The sequence below is a fragment of the Rousettus aegyptiacus genome, unplaced genomic scaffold, assembly GCF_014176215.1.
Source record: "Rousettus aegyptiacus isolate mRouAeg1 unplaced genomic scaffold, mRouAeg1.p scaffold_m13_p_6, whole genome shotgun sequence".
Lineage (NCBI taxonomy): Eukaryota > Metazoa > Chordata > Mammalia > Chiroptera > Pteropodidae > Rousettus > Rousettus aegyptiacus.
In genome coordinates, this window is record NW_023416309.1 from 111,037,657 (window position 1) to 111,055,624 (window position 17,968).

Sequence of the window (17,968 nt, forward strand, 5' to 3'; positions counted from 1 at the left end):
TGGAGCAGGAAAACAAGCCCAGCGTCCTGGATCCGGGCGGCTTCAGCTCCGAACCCCAGCGCGCCGTCTCGTCCTTGTCTCCCGCGCCCCACATTAGATTTTCACTCCCGTCTCTTACAAGGTCCTGATACGCCACCCCAATTCCCCACATCTCCGTTCCAGCTGCAAATTACTGCAAAATCTGAAGCCATAAAAGGAACCTATTTCTCGCCCCGGTCAGCTCTTGGCCAGATCGGTGGAGGCCCAGTAAGGTTCTCGCCGGGCTTTCTGGCCCCATCTGCCACACTCTCCTACCCGTCCCCCGTGGAGCCTCCGCTGCCCCGACCATGGCCCAGAAGCCGAAGGTAGAGCCCCACGTCGGACGGCTGGGATACCTGCAGGCGCTGGTCACGGAATTTCAGGAGACGGAGAGCCAAGGTGAGAGCGACAGAGTGGGAGTCAGGGGACGGAGCAGGGGTCCGGCCGCGACCGCCGCCGCGGACCTGGCTCCAGTGCCGCTTTTCTGCCGCAGACGCCAAGGAGCAAGTCCTGGCCAACCTCGCCAACTTCGCTTATGACCCCAGCAATTACCAGTATCTGCGACAGCTGCAGGTCCTCGATTTATTCCTCGATTCGCTGTCGGAGGAGAATGAGACCCTGGTGGAGTTTGCTATCGGTAAGAATGGGACCAGTCTCCCAGCTGCCTGATGGGCTGTGGAGAGATAAGTGAGTTAGGAGTCGTCGGGAAAGGAATCTGTTAGGCAGTCAGTCTCCTCAGCTGCGGTACCAGATCTTCGCGCTGTCTGTGCCACCTTCGCGGTTCACACATTGTCAGGTCACAGCTAGCTTGAGTCAGGTCTGGAACTCAAGCTCAGGACCCCGTCTGCGTGTCCACCTTCCCTCCTGCTTAAGAGATGAAATTATAAATGAATGGATTGAAGCCACATGGAGGGAAAAGGTTTAGAGTGTTCTTTTCAACATCTTTAGTGTTTTAATATCCAGAAGTAGAGGCGAACTGGAATGGCTTATGGTTTCTGTAGTCGTTATGATCTGAGTGTTGAATTATTCACTGGACAGATATTTATTGGGCCTGAACTGTGTGAGTAAAATACTGTTCTAAATGCTCGTGAACAAGTTGGGGCCGGGGGGCGGGGTGTCTTTACCCTCAAGACACTTACATCCTAGTAGGGAGAGACAGATGGTGATCAAGCCAAAAGCTGAGGCCCTGAAGGAAATAAACAGGGCGATGAGCTAGGGCAGTAGGAGGTAGGGGCTACTTCCGTTTTGGCCGTCATGGGAGGGCATTCTAGGTAGAGGCACATGATGGGTGAAGACCCTAAAGCAGAGGAGGCAAAAGAAAGGCTTATGTGGCAGGATTGTAGTGAGTGAAGCAGAGAGTGGTACAAAATGAGGTTAGAGAGGGGGCAGTATCGGAACTTACGGGCGCTTAGATCTAGGCCATGAGAAAGAGTTTGGAATTCATGCTGAGGGCAACCAAAAATTATTTTTTCAGCGCGCATCTTTGAAAATAACACTTCTCTATACAGTGAAAGGAATCTTATCTATGTCGGGAAAGAAAGCTTTAATAATTGTTCCATTGCCACCAAATAACTGAGTTATGCAAATTTCTCTGATAGTCCCCAAAGACATTTTTTTACTGGTTTGTATATAAACCAGGACCCAATCCAGGATTCATGCATTTAATCTGGTCGTTATGTTTCTTAGCTCTCAATATATCTCTCTTTTAAATAAATTTTGTATTTTAGAACAGTTTTGGAAAAATTGCAAAGATAATTCAGAGTTCTTATATGTGCCACACCCAGTTTCTGTATTATTACGGCCTTACATTGGTATGATACATTTGTTACCATTCATAAACCAATATTGATGCATTATTATTAACTAAAGTCCATACTTTATTCGGATTTCCTTAGTTTTTCCCTAATGTTTTTTTACTGTTCCAGGATCCCATCCAGGAGAGTACAGCACATTTAGTTGTCATGTCTCCTTAGGCTTTTCTGGATTGTGCCAGTTTCTTAGACTTTTCCTTGTTTCGATAGTTTTGAGGAGCGCCGGCCAGGTGTTTTGTAGACCATCCCTCAGTTGGGATTTCTCTGATGTTTTCCTCATGATTAGCCTGGGTTATAGGTTTTGGGGAGGGCAACCACAGATGTAAAGTGCCCTTCTCATCACGTCATATCAGAGGTTCGTGCTGCCAATGTGACTTATCACTGTCGATGACCTCGGTCACTTGGCAGAGGGGGGGCTTGTCAGGTTTCTCTACTGTAAAGTTACTCTCTTATCCCTCCGTCCATGTTGTGCTCTTTGGAAAGAAATCACGGCATAAGCAATCTCCTATCTCTTGATCATTAGTAGACTCTTTTTTTCACGACTCTAATTGTTGAAGGCTCCAGACCATTTCTGCAGAAGGTTCTACCTTCCATATTGTCTGGTCGTCTCTTTATGGTGTCATTTAGTTTATTCTGTTGTCCTCTATCTTCTTTATTTCCTATGACTAGAAATTGGATCGAAAGCCTTGATAGAATAAATTAACATGCTTTTTTTTCCCCCAAATACATCATAAGTGTGATTTAAATTTTTGAAAGACCATCCAGGTCTGCCCCTGATGTCGATGGCAGCTGGAGTACGAATGGAGGTCGCCCCTCCTCCTCACCACGACAGGTCTCACACACGAGTGTGGACATCCCAGCTCTGTTTGCAACCACACACAACTGCCCCGTGGCCACTCCCTAGACTTAGGAGTGTACATACCAACAGTGGGGTTCACCCCTCAGAGTCAGGATCCAGGAAAGAGGCCCATGCAGCTGCGGAAGCCAGTTCCGGGCCTGGAGCTCCAGGTGTTGGGGAGAGGATGCGCTTTGGCTGGGCTCCCTGGATTTTTCAGCCTGAGCGAGACTGTCTAAAGCTGGGCCAGGGACAGGGGCTTCAGTTGCCCAGGTCTAGTCGAGTGATGCTAGCTCATGCCTGTACCCCTCCAGAAGATTATTATGCGAAACAAATATTCTAAATTTTCACCAGCATAAGTCCTCCATCCCTTCACTTTTTGTAACTTAGCTCCACAGCTTCTGCCATCTGAGTGGTGATGGCAGCCCCTACGGAAGCATGTGACTAAACCTCACCTAGGGGTGATAGAGCTCCTCCCACTCAAGCTTTTGATTCCAGAGAAAACTCATCTAAAAAGAGCAATCACCCAAGGAAAGTTTTTACAGAACCAGAGAGCAACTTTCCCATGGCAAGAGCATTCAGGGAGCCTGGCCCGCTGAGCTGGGAGCTGTGGGTGGGACTTGGGCCTGGCCTAGGCTCTCGCCCTCCCCTGCAGCTTCCCAGTTTTACTTTTCCCAGAAACTTTTTCCTCTTTTTTCTTTTCCTCCTCCTTCCCACTGGAGCAAGGTCCCAATCCAAAGAGCAGTAGCTTTCTCAGCATTGAATCTGTCCATGGGATCCTCTGCAGATTAAATTTCTCTCATTTATTGTGCGTCACTTAAAAGGAGAGCCCCAGTGGTTCTTGGAAGTGTATTATGTTACTGTTGTCATTTCCTTTTCTCTTAATGTCCCTGGCAGTAAATGAGAAACGCTGCCAGGTGCCTATTCTGCTGCTAAAAGGCTCTGTGCTGCGCTTTTGTAGCTTTGAATCTTTTATCTCCGGTGGCAGGCCTCAGATTGTGATCTCCACGGGGGCCTGGCCTTATCTCTGTTACCTCTTGAATGTGCTGGCCTTTTGATCCGGGGAAGGTGAGAAGAGGGCCCACAAGCTGCAGAGGCCTGGCCATGACTGCAGCCCCAAGTAGGGGTGGTTCTGGGATAACTGGCAGAGAGGAGAGCTGGGTCAGATCGCCCATGGCCATGGCTCACAGAACCAAAACCAATGTCCATGTGTCGGTGAGTCTGGTAAATGCCGGTCCTTGGGGTCAGGCAGACCTGGGTTTAAGTCCTCCCTCCCCCACTTTGGGCTCATGATTTCCCTTCCGTCTGTCAGGCGGGGCAGCAGCGATACCTGCCTCACAGAATTCTTGAAAGAATGAAATGAGATGGAATGTCTGCTGCTGTGAGATCCCTAGGTATCCGGAGCCCTTCGGAAGATAGACACTCCCCTCCTGTCCCAGACAGGTGAGGTGGGATGGCGTCGAGCCCTCTCAGGGGAGCCGCCCGTCTGCTTCAGGGGTCCTCCTTCCCTTCTGGAAAAACATCATCAAGTGAGGAAAAAATAGGCAAGTCGATTCTTAGCCTCCCAGCCGGTGTCCAGGTGGGATTAGGTGAGGGGATCTGGCTGTCATGTGCCCACTGGCGCTACACTCAGCCTCTCGGCTGCCGAGCCGGTGCTGTCGTGCTTATAACAGCTGGCACTTCTGGAGCACCCACAGGCACCGACTTCCTGTGCTTTTGACCCTGAGATAGCACTAAAAGCAGTGTGCACATAATATGCATTTTTCTAGAAGGAATCTGAGGCTTAGGAAGGGTCAGTGGGTTGGTCAAAAGTTTGTAGAGTGCTGGACCTGGGACTTAAATCCAAGGCCATCAGATTCTGGAAGCTGTTCTCTTGGCCACTTTGCTGCCTTTACAGTTCCTAATTTCTAAGGTGGACTGCAAAAGCTAGAAAGAAACGCTAAAGCCCTCGCTTTACTGATGAAGAAACGGAGGCACAGACAGCTGCCCCTCAGCTGGGTCATGGCAGGCCAGTGTCAGAACACAGGCTCCCTTCCGTCTGCCCTTGCGGCCCAGCATGACGACAGGCCTCCTTCCATGGCGGCTCTGACGGTTCAGCCCTGAGTTAAAACATCTTTTGCCAAGCAGCTCTGCCTCCTCTCTGAGGGCGAAAAGTGCTTCCGTTTGTCTGGCTATTTCTGTCAGCTGTGGCAGCAGGCCTGAAAGCCACTGCAGTCACTCCCCAGCGGCGAGCCGGTTCCCTGACGGTTGTCTCTTTGTGGAGGTCATCTTGCTGTGACCTCACAAACACCCCGGTCAGCATAGCTGCGGCCCCGAAGGGGAATCTGGCCACAGCATTACAGACGCCATGCAGGGCTGTCCAGGTCTCCTCTCGGCCTTCCCCTTTCTTGGCCTCTTCTTTTGTGGATTTGCTCATTTAGAACAATTTTAGAACTATTTTGCTTACCCTTTGGTTGTGGTCCCGGCTGCTTTTTCTTCCCTCAGGGTCAAGGGCTGTGTGTGGGGAGCTGTTATGATAAAAGCCACCTTTTCAGGATGCCTGCCCCATGCCTGCTCTGTGCTCCCCGCTCACCGGCACGAGCCTACCTTGTACCAGAACTGCTCGCGAGGGCTCTGAATCTGTCACCCTGAGCCCTCTTTACACGTGCGGAAATGACACCTCACTGAGGTTGGGTCTGCTGCCTGAGGCTCACACCGTTAGTGCCGACTGGAGCCAGGAGTGTACCCCAGTCTGCCTGGATCCAAACTCTGTGCCCCGGGGACCCAGCTGGCAGAGCCAAGACCCCAAGCCCAGTGCGTCTTCTATTGCACCTCACCACCAGAATTCTTCTGAGGCCCTTCTGATGGGAAGTCACCCCTGCGCAGCTGGCCCAGGGCCACGTTTCACTGGTGTCTGGGAGGAGCTGGCCAGAGGAACTATTTGGGACCGGGAAGGGGTGGGTTAGGGGGATTATGGGGAGCCTGGTATAATGCCAGGATCTCAGCAGACGCTTTAATGAGTATTCGGAACTTGTGCCCCAAATAAAAACTCTGGCAGCCTTTGGCGTTAATTGGAAATGTTTGCCCAAAGCACCACTGATTGACTCTCAGGTGACCTACATGCTGCTTGCATACAACCGCACCATCCTAGATGCTGCATGGGGGCATAAAGGAACCAGAAAAGAATTCTCTACTTCTGTGAAAACTGAAACCTGGTTAAATCCTAGGATATCACAGAACACTTGGCAGTGTTGTTACTAAAACAGCTGGCAAGTCGATTGCCTCCCAGACCAGAATCCGTGTTAAATCCCTCTCCTGTGTTCCATTTCCTGCAATACGCTTAGCTGTCACTAGATGGTGGTGATGCTCAGAAAAAGGCTGAAAGGTACCTCATCCTCAGCGGCCTCTTGGAAAACAGTATTTAGTAAAATTGAAGAAGGCAGTGCCATGGCCCAGCAGTTAGGGCATGCGCACATCCAGACACTAGTACAAAATTGTTACTAGCAACATTTTAATAGCCCTAAACCAGAAAGAGTCAACAGTAGAATGGATACTGACATTGTGGGATATTGATACTACTTAGCAAGGAAAATGAACAACCTATAGCTGCATACCATGATGTTACAAACACAATGGTAAGCAAACAATGCTAGACATATAATAATATGTACAGTGTGATTCCATTTCTAGAAAGTCCCGAAACAGGCAGACATGAACTATAGTATTTAGAGATGTGTGTATAAAAAATTATTTTTAATTAAAAATGCAAAAGGTTAAAAGGTTCTGCTTATTAAAATTATATTATTAAACTATTGCAAATCAGGAAGGGGTTCACTTCTGAGGGAGGGAGAGAATCGGATCAACACAAGGAGACTTCTGGATTACTGTCATTGTTTTAGCTCTTGGTGCTGGTTACACAGGCATTTGCTTTCTCATTGTTAAATTCTGCCTGTGTATATCAGCCATTTTCTGTGTGCGTGGGTTGCTGGTAAAGGCCCTGTACCAGTTTTCGGGGCTGTTAACAGGTGCATGCTTGGTCCACATCTACTGTGAGCCAAGGCGGGGCCTTAATCACATTACTTAATTGATTGCTTATTTTCCTGATGAAGAAACCGAGGCTTAGGAAAACCAAGTGGCTTCCTCTGGCCACCTTAGTCCTCAGTGGCAGTAAGGAGATTCTAGCTCGATCTACCTACCACAGAGCCCTTGCTCAGTCCTCCATACTCTGGGGCTCTCCTGTACCTCCTCCCACCAATCAGTTAGGCTCTTGGGATCGTGCGTCTTTCTGCTTATAGAGAAATTCCTCAGCTGTCCAGCTGTGGCAGGATTCCCCTTACAGGAAGGAGGGGATGCGGGGTTCTCACCCGCTGCTCCTTCCTCACTAGCTCAGGAGGCTGGCTCCATCCAGCCTGTCCTCACCTGGACTAGGCGGCCTCCGCCATCCCTCTCTGACTTGCAAAGACCAGTTCTCCTTCCTCTTAGTTCTAGGCACAAGCAGGGTGTGTATGTGTTTTATTAATTTATGTGAATACATAATTGATTCACATGGTACAGAATTCAAAAGGGTATTCTTAAAAGGTAACTCCCTCTGCAGCCTTCTCTGCAGGTGACCACTGCTACTAGTTTCTTGTGTATCCTCCCAGAGATATTGTTGGGATTTACGAACAAACACGTATATATTTATATTTATACTTTTTTGCATGTTCTATACATGTGGTAAAATACTATATATTCTGCTTTTTTTTTTTTTTTTTTTTTACCTTATCAACGTATCTTGACAAACCTGCAGTATCAGCCCATACGGAGCTACCTTGTTCTTCGTAAGGGCTGTGTGATGTTCCTTGGCGTGGCGGCACTGACGGTCAGCCCGCTCCTCGGGAATGGACATTCAGCTGGTTTCTGTCTCGCTCTCATAAGCAGTGCCGCAGTGAATAACCTTATTGGTGTGTCATTTCTTACTTCTGGGAGTATATCCGTAGGATAAATTTCTAGAAGTGAAAGATCTCAGTCAAATTATGAAAAGCCATGATGGTTTTTTTCTTTTGATTCGATTTGATGTCTTTCATTATATGAAACATCATTGTAAGTCAAAACTATACTATAAGGTGTTTTTAGAGAAGTCTCATTTCCATTCCTGTCCCTTCCACAGTTCCCCCTTCACGTAAACCAGCAAATGTGAGCATGCGCATATACAAATATTCATCCCCACGTCTCTCTTCTTACACAGAACGGGAGCTTTCTCAATATACTGTTCCGTCCCTCAAATTTGAAATTTTAGAAAGGACCATTTTCAGGATGCTACAGTAAAACCTAAGAATAGTCCCAACTGAAGATTTTGACATGCCGTGGTCTCTGACCAGCCCGGTGCCCACGGGGTGAGAGGGGCCTCTGATCATGTCTAGGGTTCACCGAGGCCCCAGGCGCCATGCGCTGGCTAAGTATTTATCAGCCCAACCTCTTGTAATCTCTCGGACAATGCTTAGAACCTGCTGGCACTCCCAGCAACAAAGCCCTACTTGCTGTGTGACCCAGGGTCACCTACCTGACCTCTCTGAGCTTTCTCCTTCCGGGCTGCACTCGAGAGTGCCTCCTTTGCCCCTCCCGGCGTTCCCGCGGCGCTCTGCATCTAGAAGGGCCCTGCCTTTGCCCCTTCTCCTTTTCTCCGGCCCATCTGGTTTGTCCAAAACGTGTTCAGCAGCCAGTCAGAACTTGTTCTCCTTTGTGTTTGGTAACCATTTGTAAATTGCAGCATGATTGACATACAGTGAAATGCACATATCTTAAGGTGTATGTGTTGTGGCGCGTTCAAATCTAAGACCCACGGAGCCAATCGGGATTAATTGTGAGCCTTTATTAGCCTTTATTAGCCGGCCGGGGACTGACTCTCCACCACGCAGGGTCAGACAGGGTCAGAGAATCAGCACTGAGCTCCCAAAGAGGCAGTTTATAAAACCTAGAACAAGGGAGCAGATTACAGAAGCAGAAGCTGCCGTTAGCATATCTTTGAACAGATTACCGCACCCTGGTTAACAGAATCAGAGTAGATTCTTAATGCTGGCTAGCTGGAAAATCTTCCACCCTTAACATATGTACATCCATGTCACCAGCACCTAAATCGGGACATAGAATGTCTTCGTCCTCCCAGGCAGGAGCCTCATCCCCTCTCCCAGTCAGTGTGCTCCATCCCGGGCCGACGCTTCTCTAACCTCTACACCCAAGGGTGTTCGTCACCAAGGATGTTTGTGAGACTCATCCAAATTGCTACAGTGTCACTAGTTCACGTTTCTGTGTAAGTGCGCGGCAACGTGTTCCTCAGTTCACCTGTTGTCGGAGATTCGAGTCGTTTCTCGTTTGGAGCCTGTGTGAATAAAGCTGCTCCGATCACTTGTATACAAGGCTTCTCCTGTGCAGATGATCTTCTCTTGGGTAGATTCCTCGTCTAGATATGCACTCATTTTTCTCAGGGAGGAGTGGAATTGCTGAGTCATAGAGTAGACGTATGTTTGACTTTATCCGAAGCTGCCAAAAGTTTTCCAACATAATTACACTGTGTAACACTCCCCACCACCAGCACAGGAGAGTTCCAGTAGCTCACCTCCCTGCCAACACTCCTGTTTCGGCCGTAATGATGGGAGCGTAGAGGCATCTGACTGTGGATTTAACGTTCATTTCTCTGATAAACGAAGAGCACATTTTTATGTACAGTGGCCCTTTTGTGAAGAATTTGTTTGAGTTTTTCTGCTCATTTTTTTTGTTATTTATCTTTTATCGGTATACAGTATCAGTGGGTTGTTCATATATTCCGGATGCGAGTCCCCTGTCACATTCTATGAGTATCTTCTCTTTTTGCCTTGTGACTATTTTTAATGGTGTCTTTTGATGAAGTATTCTTTCTGAGTCAATTTCTGCTTTAAAAAAAAAAATACCTTCTTTTTCCTGGTTGTAAAAATGATATTTTGATTGAGGAAACCTTGGCAAATAACGAAAAGAATAAAGAAAATTAAAATGACCCATGATCGTACTACGCAGAGATAACCATTGCTCACATTTTGGTGTATTTCCAGCGTGTCTCTTTTTAATGTATTCATTCATTTAGCAGTTATTTATTGAGCGCCTGCTATATGCCAGGCTGAAAATATAAAATGGGAGAAAACATAGTCCTCTTTCTCATGGAGTTTGTAGTTTAGTGGGGCAACAACCAATAAAATGTTTGACAGATAACTCTTATGTGTGAAGAAAAGAAAGAAAGAAGCCAGGCGAGGGCGTGGTGGAGAGAGGGGCCGATCGGGGTGCTCACGGAAGGCTCTCAGAAGATGAGACATCTTATTGGACCTTTTTTAAAATTGCATTTGTATCGTATGTACAACTTTATGTCCATTTTTCTCCTTAACCTTATATTTCAAACATTTTCCCATATTAAATATTCCTGGGAAGCAAGAGTTTTTAGAACTGTATAATTTTCCACCATACGAATTTATCATAATTTGACCAGTTTGCTCTGCATTGTTGGGCATTAATTATATAAAGCTTCCAGTTTTTATTTTGTTCTTTTTCTACCGCCCTCTTTAATCCTTCAGGGTAAATTCCCAGAGGTGGACTCGGGAGAGCTCGAAGCAGCTGTAGCAGCCTCAGCTTCTCACGGGTCTCCTGGCTCGATCTGGGGTGCTCCAGCTCAGCCTTCTTACTGCCGGGGCCCTTCTGTTTCCAGCCCCTCAGTCCTCTCTTTATCTCTGAGGTCACTGCCAGCAAAGCAGAGGGGCTTCAGACGCTCCCTGCAGTCGGGGCCCGGGCAGCTGGCAAGCTCTGGCAGGTATCTGATCCATCCTTGGAGGCTTCCTAGGCATGCTCATGGAACAGGCCTCCTCCTGCCCCCACCCTCTAGCGTTTGCCATCTGATTGTCCTCTGGCCACAATGGCAGTGTCCTGCCCGGGCACACCTGGATGTGATGATGACTTACCCGCCAGAGAGTGAGTCTGTATTGTGATGATGACTTACCCGCCAGAGAGTGAGTCTGTATTTTATCATACTTTACAGCAGAGATAAGGCCAGTTCCCCACCCCGAGTTGAGTCAGCAATGTGGGTCAGAAGCTGCTTCGCCATGCTCAGCTCAGAAGCGTTGGCGTAGAGGTGTCAGAGCAGCCGGAGGCCTCCCAGAGCATTTCTCCTTGTCTCTGGTTCCTGGCTGAGCCTGGCATCTGCCCACAGAGAATTACTTGTCCTTGGAGCTTCCAGAGGGACACCCTTTCCCATGGGTGTGGCAGAAGGCTCCCTATCTTCTGGGACTTTGGGCAAGTTTCTCAACAGTCTTGGCTGCTTCCACTGAAATGGGTGATGGTAACACTTTGCGGGGTTCAGTCACGTTTTCAGCATGTGCCCAGTGAGATTCCACAGTTGCAGGTGCCTGGGATACAGGGGTACATCAGAGAGCAGGTGCCCAGGGCTGGGGACCGATAGCAAGTACAGAGGGCAGTCAGATGATCCAGACTGCACTAAATGCTACACTGGGCGAACAGGCGCTGGGGGAAGATCGACAGGAAGCGCCTCCGAGTGTCCACAGGGAAGGACCTCCCCATCAGAGAGCCTCGTCTCCCTATCCTTGTGACTTCAGGAATGCCACTCAGCCATTTCACTCCCTCAGATGTACCGCATGTGTGAGCCTGTTCCCAGAACTGCGGCGGTCTGAGGTGGGCAGTGTCTCAGGGAGCCATTCTGTGCAGCCCTTCAACCCCGCCTCCCCCGCTCACTGCTTTAAAACCCTTCCAACAAATGTTTGTGGAGCGCCTCTCGTGCCAGGCACCGAGGGCATGGCGGGAGTGAGACGGCCAAGGCCTGGACCTCAGGCACGCGTTTTCCAGTGGGGCTCGGTGGGCAGCGAGCAGGAAAACAAATCTGTGAAGATGACCCGTCAGTGTTCTAAGCATATGAGGAAAATGGAATGAGGTGATGAGAGGCGTGCCCTGGATGTGACAGGGAGTAGCTAGTGGGGTACTCTAGGGCAGCGGTCCCCAACCTTTTTGGCACCAGGAACCTGTGCTCCTACGAGAATCTAACGCCTGATGGTCTGAGGTGGAGCCGAGGTGGTGATGCTAGCCCTGGGGAGCGGCTGCAAACACAGGTGGAGTTTCTCTAGCTTGCTTCCTCCCAACCCCTGCTCACCTCCTGCTGTGTGGCCGGGTTCCTAGCAGGCCATGGACCCCTGCTCTAGGGATCTGTCACTGGCTAGGGAGTAGCGAAGTGCTGGTTACCAGCAAGAGAGTGGCAGCCTGTGAAGATCTGGGGCCAAAAGGTTCCGAGGGTGGACCAAGGTTGGTGGCTGACATGAGTGACAGGGAGAGGAAGAGGGACCAGACTCGTTGGTGCGGGGCCGTGAAGACCATGGGAAGGCGTATGGACTTTATTCCAAGTGCAGTAGGAAGTCCTTAGAGGCCAAATGGATCAGACCCTGACAAACATTTCTGTAGAGCAGGCCTCAGACTGACCCAGGTGCTGCCAGGGAAGGGGCGGTGATGCCAAGCCTGGGCAGACCCCTGCTCCTGGGGAGGAGTGTCCCTGCCAGAGGTCCTGTCGGCACCCGTCCCTTTTTGCTGGGGAAGATGTCCTAGTTGTATTTTGTCTGTGGGAAGCTCTCTTTGCTTGTTTCAGGGAAGCAGGGTGGGCTGAGACTCACTCCTGATGGGACTCTCAGGACTGTTCCAGCCATATTATGCACATGAGCTGGAAGCCCTTCCTCTGCATGGGGCAGGAACCAAAGGGTGGGGGCGCCACGATGACAGGAAGCTCAGCGGATACACAGGAAGTCAGCTTCCTGCATCGAGTAGCTAGTGTTATGCAGTGACCACCTAGGCAATGTCACATCTGTCCCCTGAGCCGAGAGATCGCTAAATCAAGGGGGCAGTGTTCATAGGCCTGATGTGAGAGGATGGGGGATCTGGCCACACCACTTGAGCCACGGGTTCTTTGGTCTAGAAGCATAGATCTCTCACTCTGGCCTTTTTTTTTTTTGTCCCCCAGAATCCTAGTAACAGTAATGTGAAAATGATGCTAAAATGTTCTAACTTCTTAATAAGCTATACTGTATCCACAAAACGGTGACCTGTAGAGCCATTAAATGATGCCATGATTGTAGGTTTATTGCCACGTAAAGATATTCACAATGCAGAGTTCAATGAAAAGGACTGGCGTACAAAACAGTAAGGAGTGTCTGGTTTTTAGTAAATATAAACATATTTAAAATTGGGGTATGAAGAGAAAATGTTAGCTATATGGACGGGAGGATTCAGATGGTTTATGTTTTGGCTTCTAATATTTTTAACAGCTTTATTGAGATATCGCTGACATAATCTGTTCCTATTTAAAGGGTACAATTTGATAAGTATATACACACATATGTGCATGTCCGTGAAATCGTCACCATATCTATATTTTTTAATACTCTTAAAGTGAAGCTATGTTGTGGGTTTTGTTGTTTTTGACTTTAAACAAAAAGGGAAGCCTATCAGCTGCTGAGCCAAGAGGGAAAGAAACTAGTGTCCCCTTCCAGAAGGCGAGGCTGTGGCAGGCTGTAGCAGGCAGGCCTTTCTAGAACCTTGAAAGGGAGGGCTGGAGACCAGAATGAACTTTGGATCCCTTGTCCATGGGCTACCTTCTCCCAGGCCTGGGCCCTTCCCTGGAACTCAGCAGACAGACAGAAGCTGGGAGGGGAGAAGGGAGGAGGCCCAGGGCTGAAGCACCAAGACTCACCTTGCTCTCCGCAGGAGGCCTCTGCAACCTGTGTTCAGACAGAGCCAACAAGGAGCACATCCTGCAGACGGGGGGCATCCCGCTCATCATCAACTGCCTGTCCAGTCCCAACGAAGAGACTGTGCTGTCTGCTGTCACCACAATCATGTACCTGAGCTCACCAGGCTCTGGCTCCCACCCCGAGCTGACTGCCATGCCTGTGGTCCAGTGCATGCTGCGCTTCTCTCTCTCGGCCAACACAAGGCTCCGGAACCTGGCCCAGATCTTCCTGGAAGACTTCTGCTCCCCCAGCCAGGTGGCCGAAGCCCGCCACCGGCCGGCCGACTCTGCCCTAGGTATCCCACTGCCGAGGACCGAGGCCCCACAGCAGCCCTGACCCAAGGAAAGCTCAAGGCCATGGCACCCTGACTGCCAGAGACAAGACCAAACTCCTGGCCGGCGCTTAGGAAGCAGGAGCAGCGTAGCTCCCACTGAGCACATGCCTCCCAATTGGTGTCTTTTCAGCCATTTTACAGGTGAGTTTTCTCAGCGGGACGGGTCTTTACACTGTGATAAAAGGCATTCGATGAATTGAGGAAGCCAGACTTTGAGATACGTGGAGGAAATCAAAGGCAGTGTCAGAGGCTGGCACTCTCAGTCACCTGAAGGCGAAGGTCCTGCCTCCTGACCCACCCCGCTGCCAGGCTCTCACACGCCTCTGGGTCCCTAGATCCAGACGCTTCGCAGAAGGTAGTTCTCCTGAGGAGCAGCCAGGCCTGGAGCTTAGGAGAACCGCCCGAGCTTGAGGAAGTAGGCTTCATCCCTGAACAGAAGTGTCTGGAGTGATTTTGAGTAACAGAAATGGAAACCCTTACTAAAAGCATCTCCGGGCTCTGGGAAGCTGGGAGGGTGTCACGCCCACTCCTGGGCTGTGAGGCTGGGTACCTGCCCCACAAGCTCTCCAGGCTGGGCACTGGGCAGGGTGGACGCCGGCCCAGAGAACTCTATGGCCCAGGATCAACTGTTTATCCACATAGGCTTATCCGCCAAGCACCATGTTAGGGCTTCAAAGGCGAAGATGTGGTCCCTGCTCTCGAGTGACACAGCCCCAGTGAGTGTTAATGTGGCCTTCGGGCATTAACACCAAAGCCATGAGGGTGATGACACATCAGAATGCAGGCTCAAATGCTTGGAGCCTGTCTGCTCCCGCCCGAGCGCCTTGGCCCTCCTCTTCCGCCCCCAGGGCTAAGTGAGGGGGCGTCCCTGCCCCTGAAGCGTATCTCAGGCTCTGGAGGGCTTCAGGGGTGCAAGGCCAGGTGCTGCTCAGGAGACAGAGGACTGTACACTGACGAAAAGCATGTGGCTTGGAGTCTGCAGCGTGTGCTGGTCAGCACAAAGGAGGGCGTGTGGGGCCGCCATGAACAGCTGGGGTTCAGGAGCTATGGGGAACCCTGACCACCTGCACTCCCTTAAGGCCAAGGAAAGGCAGTTGTGAGAGAAATGGTTTCCAGGTAGGCGTGGAGGTAGCATGGGACCCAGGGCCACCGGAGGCAGATGAAGGGGAAGGCCCCCTGTCAGCCTCCATCTCAACTGCTGCCCTCGGCTCTCGTCATTTTACTTTCCCAAATAAAGGGCCTGAAAAGAGTGGCAAGCCAGCGTGTTTTATTCAAAGTTCCTGCCTGATTTCTCACGTTTTCGTGCCCGATGGCTGGCCTGTGCGAGCACAGAGACTACTGAGTCGCCCTGGTACCAGAGGTCACGGCCACGACGATCCCGTCCCTCAGCTCTGCTAGCGTTACCTGCTGGCCTGCCTTCTCTTGCCTCAGCTCCTGCCCATGGCTGTGGTGCCTACGCTCATTCCTGCAGCAGCCCCGGGCCTGCTGGGTCCTGCTGCACAGCTTCCCGCTTGCTGCCTATGATCTCTCTCCAGTTGTCACTCCAAGAGAGCAACCGTCTCCTCGGGGGCGGCAGGGCCAGGTGCTGGTTGTGGCAGCAGGTGAATAAGATGTGCTCCCAGCTTGGGTTCTCCTCGCGGCCTGGGACAGGACACGGGGGAAAGGCGCGAACAAGCTGCAGTCTGTAATCTGGTTATTTTTGCTCCCCCTCCCTAATCCTGGCAGGCCAGATGCCTAGAGGTTCCCAAGGAAAACAGATCCAACCTTGAATGGTGTCTTTGTCATCAATGAGCAGGTCCCCCAAGACCACTGTCTTGTCCCTGGTCAGGATAATGCGCTCCACGAACTGGGGCCCCAGGTGCTTCTCCACCCAGCGATACTGTGAGGGGTACAGGTCTGTCAGCAGGGCGCCACGGGCCTCTGAGTTCAGGGCCAGGGAGGAGATACGTGTGAGTGGGGGGGGGGGGTCTGCAGCCCTTGAGAGATGCAGCTGCCCTCCCTCCTCCCCCCACCCCCTCCTGAGTTTCTGCCGGTTTGTTATAAAAACGAAGACTTAGGACACTTTGCCTAGGAGATGCTGGGCAGCGCACCTTCTCACCCACACAGTGGTGGTACTTCCTCAGAGGGCTGGTGCAGATGAAGACCTCGGTGCTGCAGGGGAGGGGTGGGTTAGACAGGGAAGTGCCAGACCCCGCCCCCACGGCCCCTCCCTCCCACGCTTCCTCACTCCTGCATGGCGCTCATCTCCCGCATGGCGTCCAAGGCCCCAGGGATGGGCTCCAAGTCTAGGAAGAAACTTGGAGCTTCGTACACACTGGCCAGTTTGTCCTAGAAGACAGAGGTCCCGTCCTGGCTTCTGCAGCCAGCAGGTCGAGCCCCAGCGAGGACTCTCAAAGTGAGGTTCCTGGGGGGCCTTTTCTTATCCTGGGATGAACTGTGGATTCTGAAGTGAGTTTTGTTAATTAAACAGGAAGGTGATGTCTCAGAAAATGGGGCAGAGGCCAGGGGGAGAGCTCCCCACTTGCAGGTGCCCAATGGGGTCGGGGATCCCAGCTCTCCAGGCGGCGCAGCGTGCGCCCACCACCCCCACTCCTCTCCCCCCCCCCCCGCCACTCCCTACCGCCAGGTCGGGCCGAAGGGCTCGGTACTGCTCCCGGGCAAAGAAACCGCGGCGCTCGTCCAGCGGCACGTGCGGCTCCCCGGGGAAGCGGCGGCGGAAGCCCTGCAGGAGGCCGGCCTCGAAGTCGGCCAGCACGCCGTCCATGTCCACCAGCACTCGCACGGGCCGCGCGCGCCGCGTCACCATCGCCATTGTCAAGGCGCCGGGACCTGCGGAAGCGCGGGCAGCGCGGAGCGGGCGGGGCGGGGCGGGGCGCGCCGCCTCCGGAGCCGGGGGGCGGGGCCGCGCCAGGGCTCATTTGCATGGGCGCCCGGGTGGCCCGCGCACCCGAGCGATGCCTAACCCTGCCTAACCCAGGACGCGGCGTGGGGATGTCTTAGGAGTCACCTTTCTGGTTTTCAGCTGCCGCAGACGTTCCTAGGGGCAGACCTCCCACGGGACGGACCGGAGGGATCCAAAATACTGAAGCGTCTTTTAACGAGCAGTCAAGGCTCCTTAAACCTGTGCGGAAGGCCCCACCTTTCCTGTAACCTGCACCTCGAGTCCTGGGGCTACGAGCAACTCTACCCTCCCTGCTTGCGTGGGCGGGGGGCGCGGGGACGTGGTGGGACCCGGGACCAGAGCTCCCGTGAAGGCAGCACCGACCCAAGGCACGCATCACTGGGGCTCGCAGTAACCGAAGTCAGTGAATCTGTTGAAGACAGTCCGAGCTCCTAACGCGAACTCACACAGCAGTTGGCTTGAAACGTGAGCGCATCTGCCGTAAATACCCACTTCCACCTGGAAGAGCAGCTTTCCATCAACTCTGTCCTCCTTTCCGCCTCTTTAGAATCGGCAGGTCTGTCCCCCTCTAGAAAATGCTAAACATTGTCCAATTTGTTGACTCCCCATCGTAGATTTCGTGCAATTTGCCGACTACATCCAAGCAGTTTCCCATATGAGCAGCTCATTTCCAAACAGGGTAGCAGACGTTACGTAGGGGAGCCTAGCGTCTCATTCTGTGATCTAACTTAAAAAATGCATAAGGGGTAGAATCGGCATAAGCAATGAATACCGAGTCCTCGACTAGTATTTTTTCCCTCCTTCACTGACCACTTGATATCACGAACTGGGTAAAAAGTCCAAACCGTTACATCATTTAAAAACATTCAGTTCACTTTCTAGACCCTGATCTTTCTGACTGGAAGATTTAACACCATGAGCAAACAGCATAGCTGGACTAAGAGCCAGGTCTTAATAATGTCTAATTTAGACATTTAATATAGCATGTTAATCTGGAACTTTCTGCCTAGAACCCAGAGAGCTCTCTCCTATCTTCTGTGGCCATTACCACTTGAGGAAAATTCAGATTGAGGCCCCGCCCCCCCCCATCCCTGTCTGATTACATGGCCCGTTTCTTCCCTTGGAGCTCTTCTCTGACCACCTACCAGTGAGAAACACCTGTTATGTGTTAAATGTCACTGCCCAGTACAAAGAGTGATAGGACAGTCTAAAATATGTTGGCTGACAACTATTTGGGATATTAATTCATATTATTCCTGAATTTTATTACCACAGGGAGTTAGGTATCATTTTGTATTTTTAACTTAT

At 51.2% G+C, this 17,968-nt stretch overlaps 2 protein-coding genes across 4 annotated transcripts in view; one reads left to right on the forward strand and one right to left on the reverse strand.

The window, feature by feature from the left end:
- ARMC7 (armadillo repeat containing 7) overlaps positions 1–17,968 on the forward strand; it is a 24,315-nt gene continuing 6,347 nt past the window's right edge. Inside the window, exons 1-3 of one of the 3 annotated variants that reach the window (XM_016132548.2) lie at positions 1–417; positions 512–655; positions 13,399–15,007. In XM_016132548.2, coding sequence (XP_015988034.2) covers positions 327–417; positions 512–655; positions 13,399–13,760 — 597 coding nt within the window. In that variant the 5' untranslated portion in view covers positions 1–326 and the 3' untranslated portion in view covers positions 13,761–15,007. Of the gene's footprint in view, positions 418–511; positions 656–13,398; positions 15,008–17,968 lie in introns of those variants that run through there. The other 2 variants (XM_016132549.2, XM_036222426.1) reach the window with 2 other exon arrangements.
- Positions 15,009–16,601, reverse strand: NT5C (5', 3'-nucleotidase, cytosolic). Its single transcript, XM_016132547.2, has 5 exons — positions 16,379–16,601; positions 15,986–16,086; positions 15,849–15,909; positions 15,523–15,637; positions 15,009–15,399 (listed from the first exon to the last, which is right to left on the reverse strand). Exons 1-5 carry the CDS (start codon positions 16,568–16,570, stop codon positions 15,218–15,220), a joined length of 651 nt encoding a protein of 216 aa, XP_015988033.2. The 5' UTR covers positions 16,571–16,601; the 3' UTR covers positions 15,009–15,217.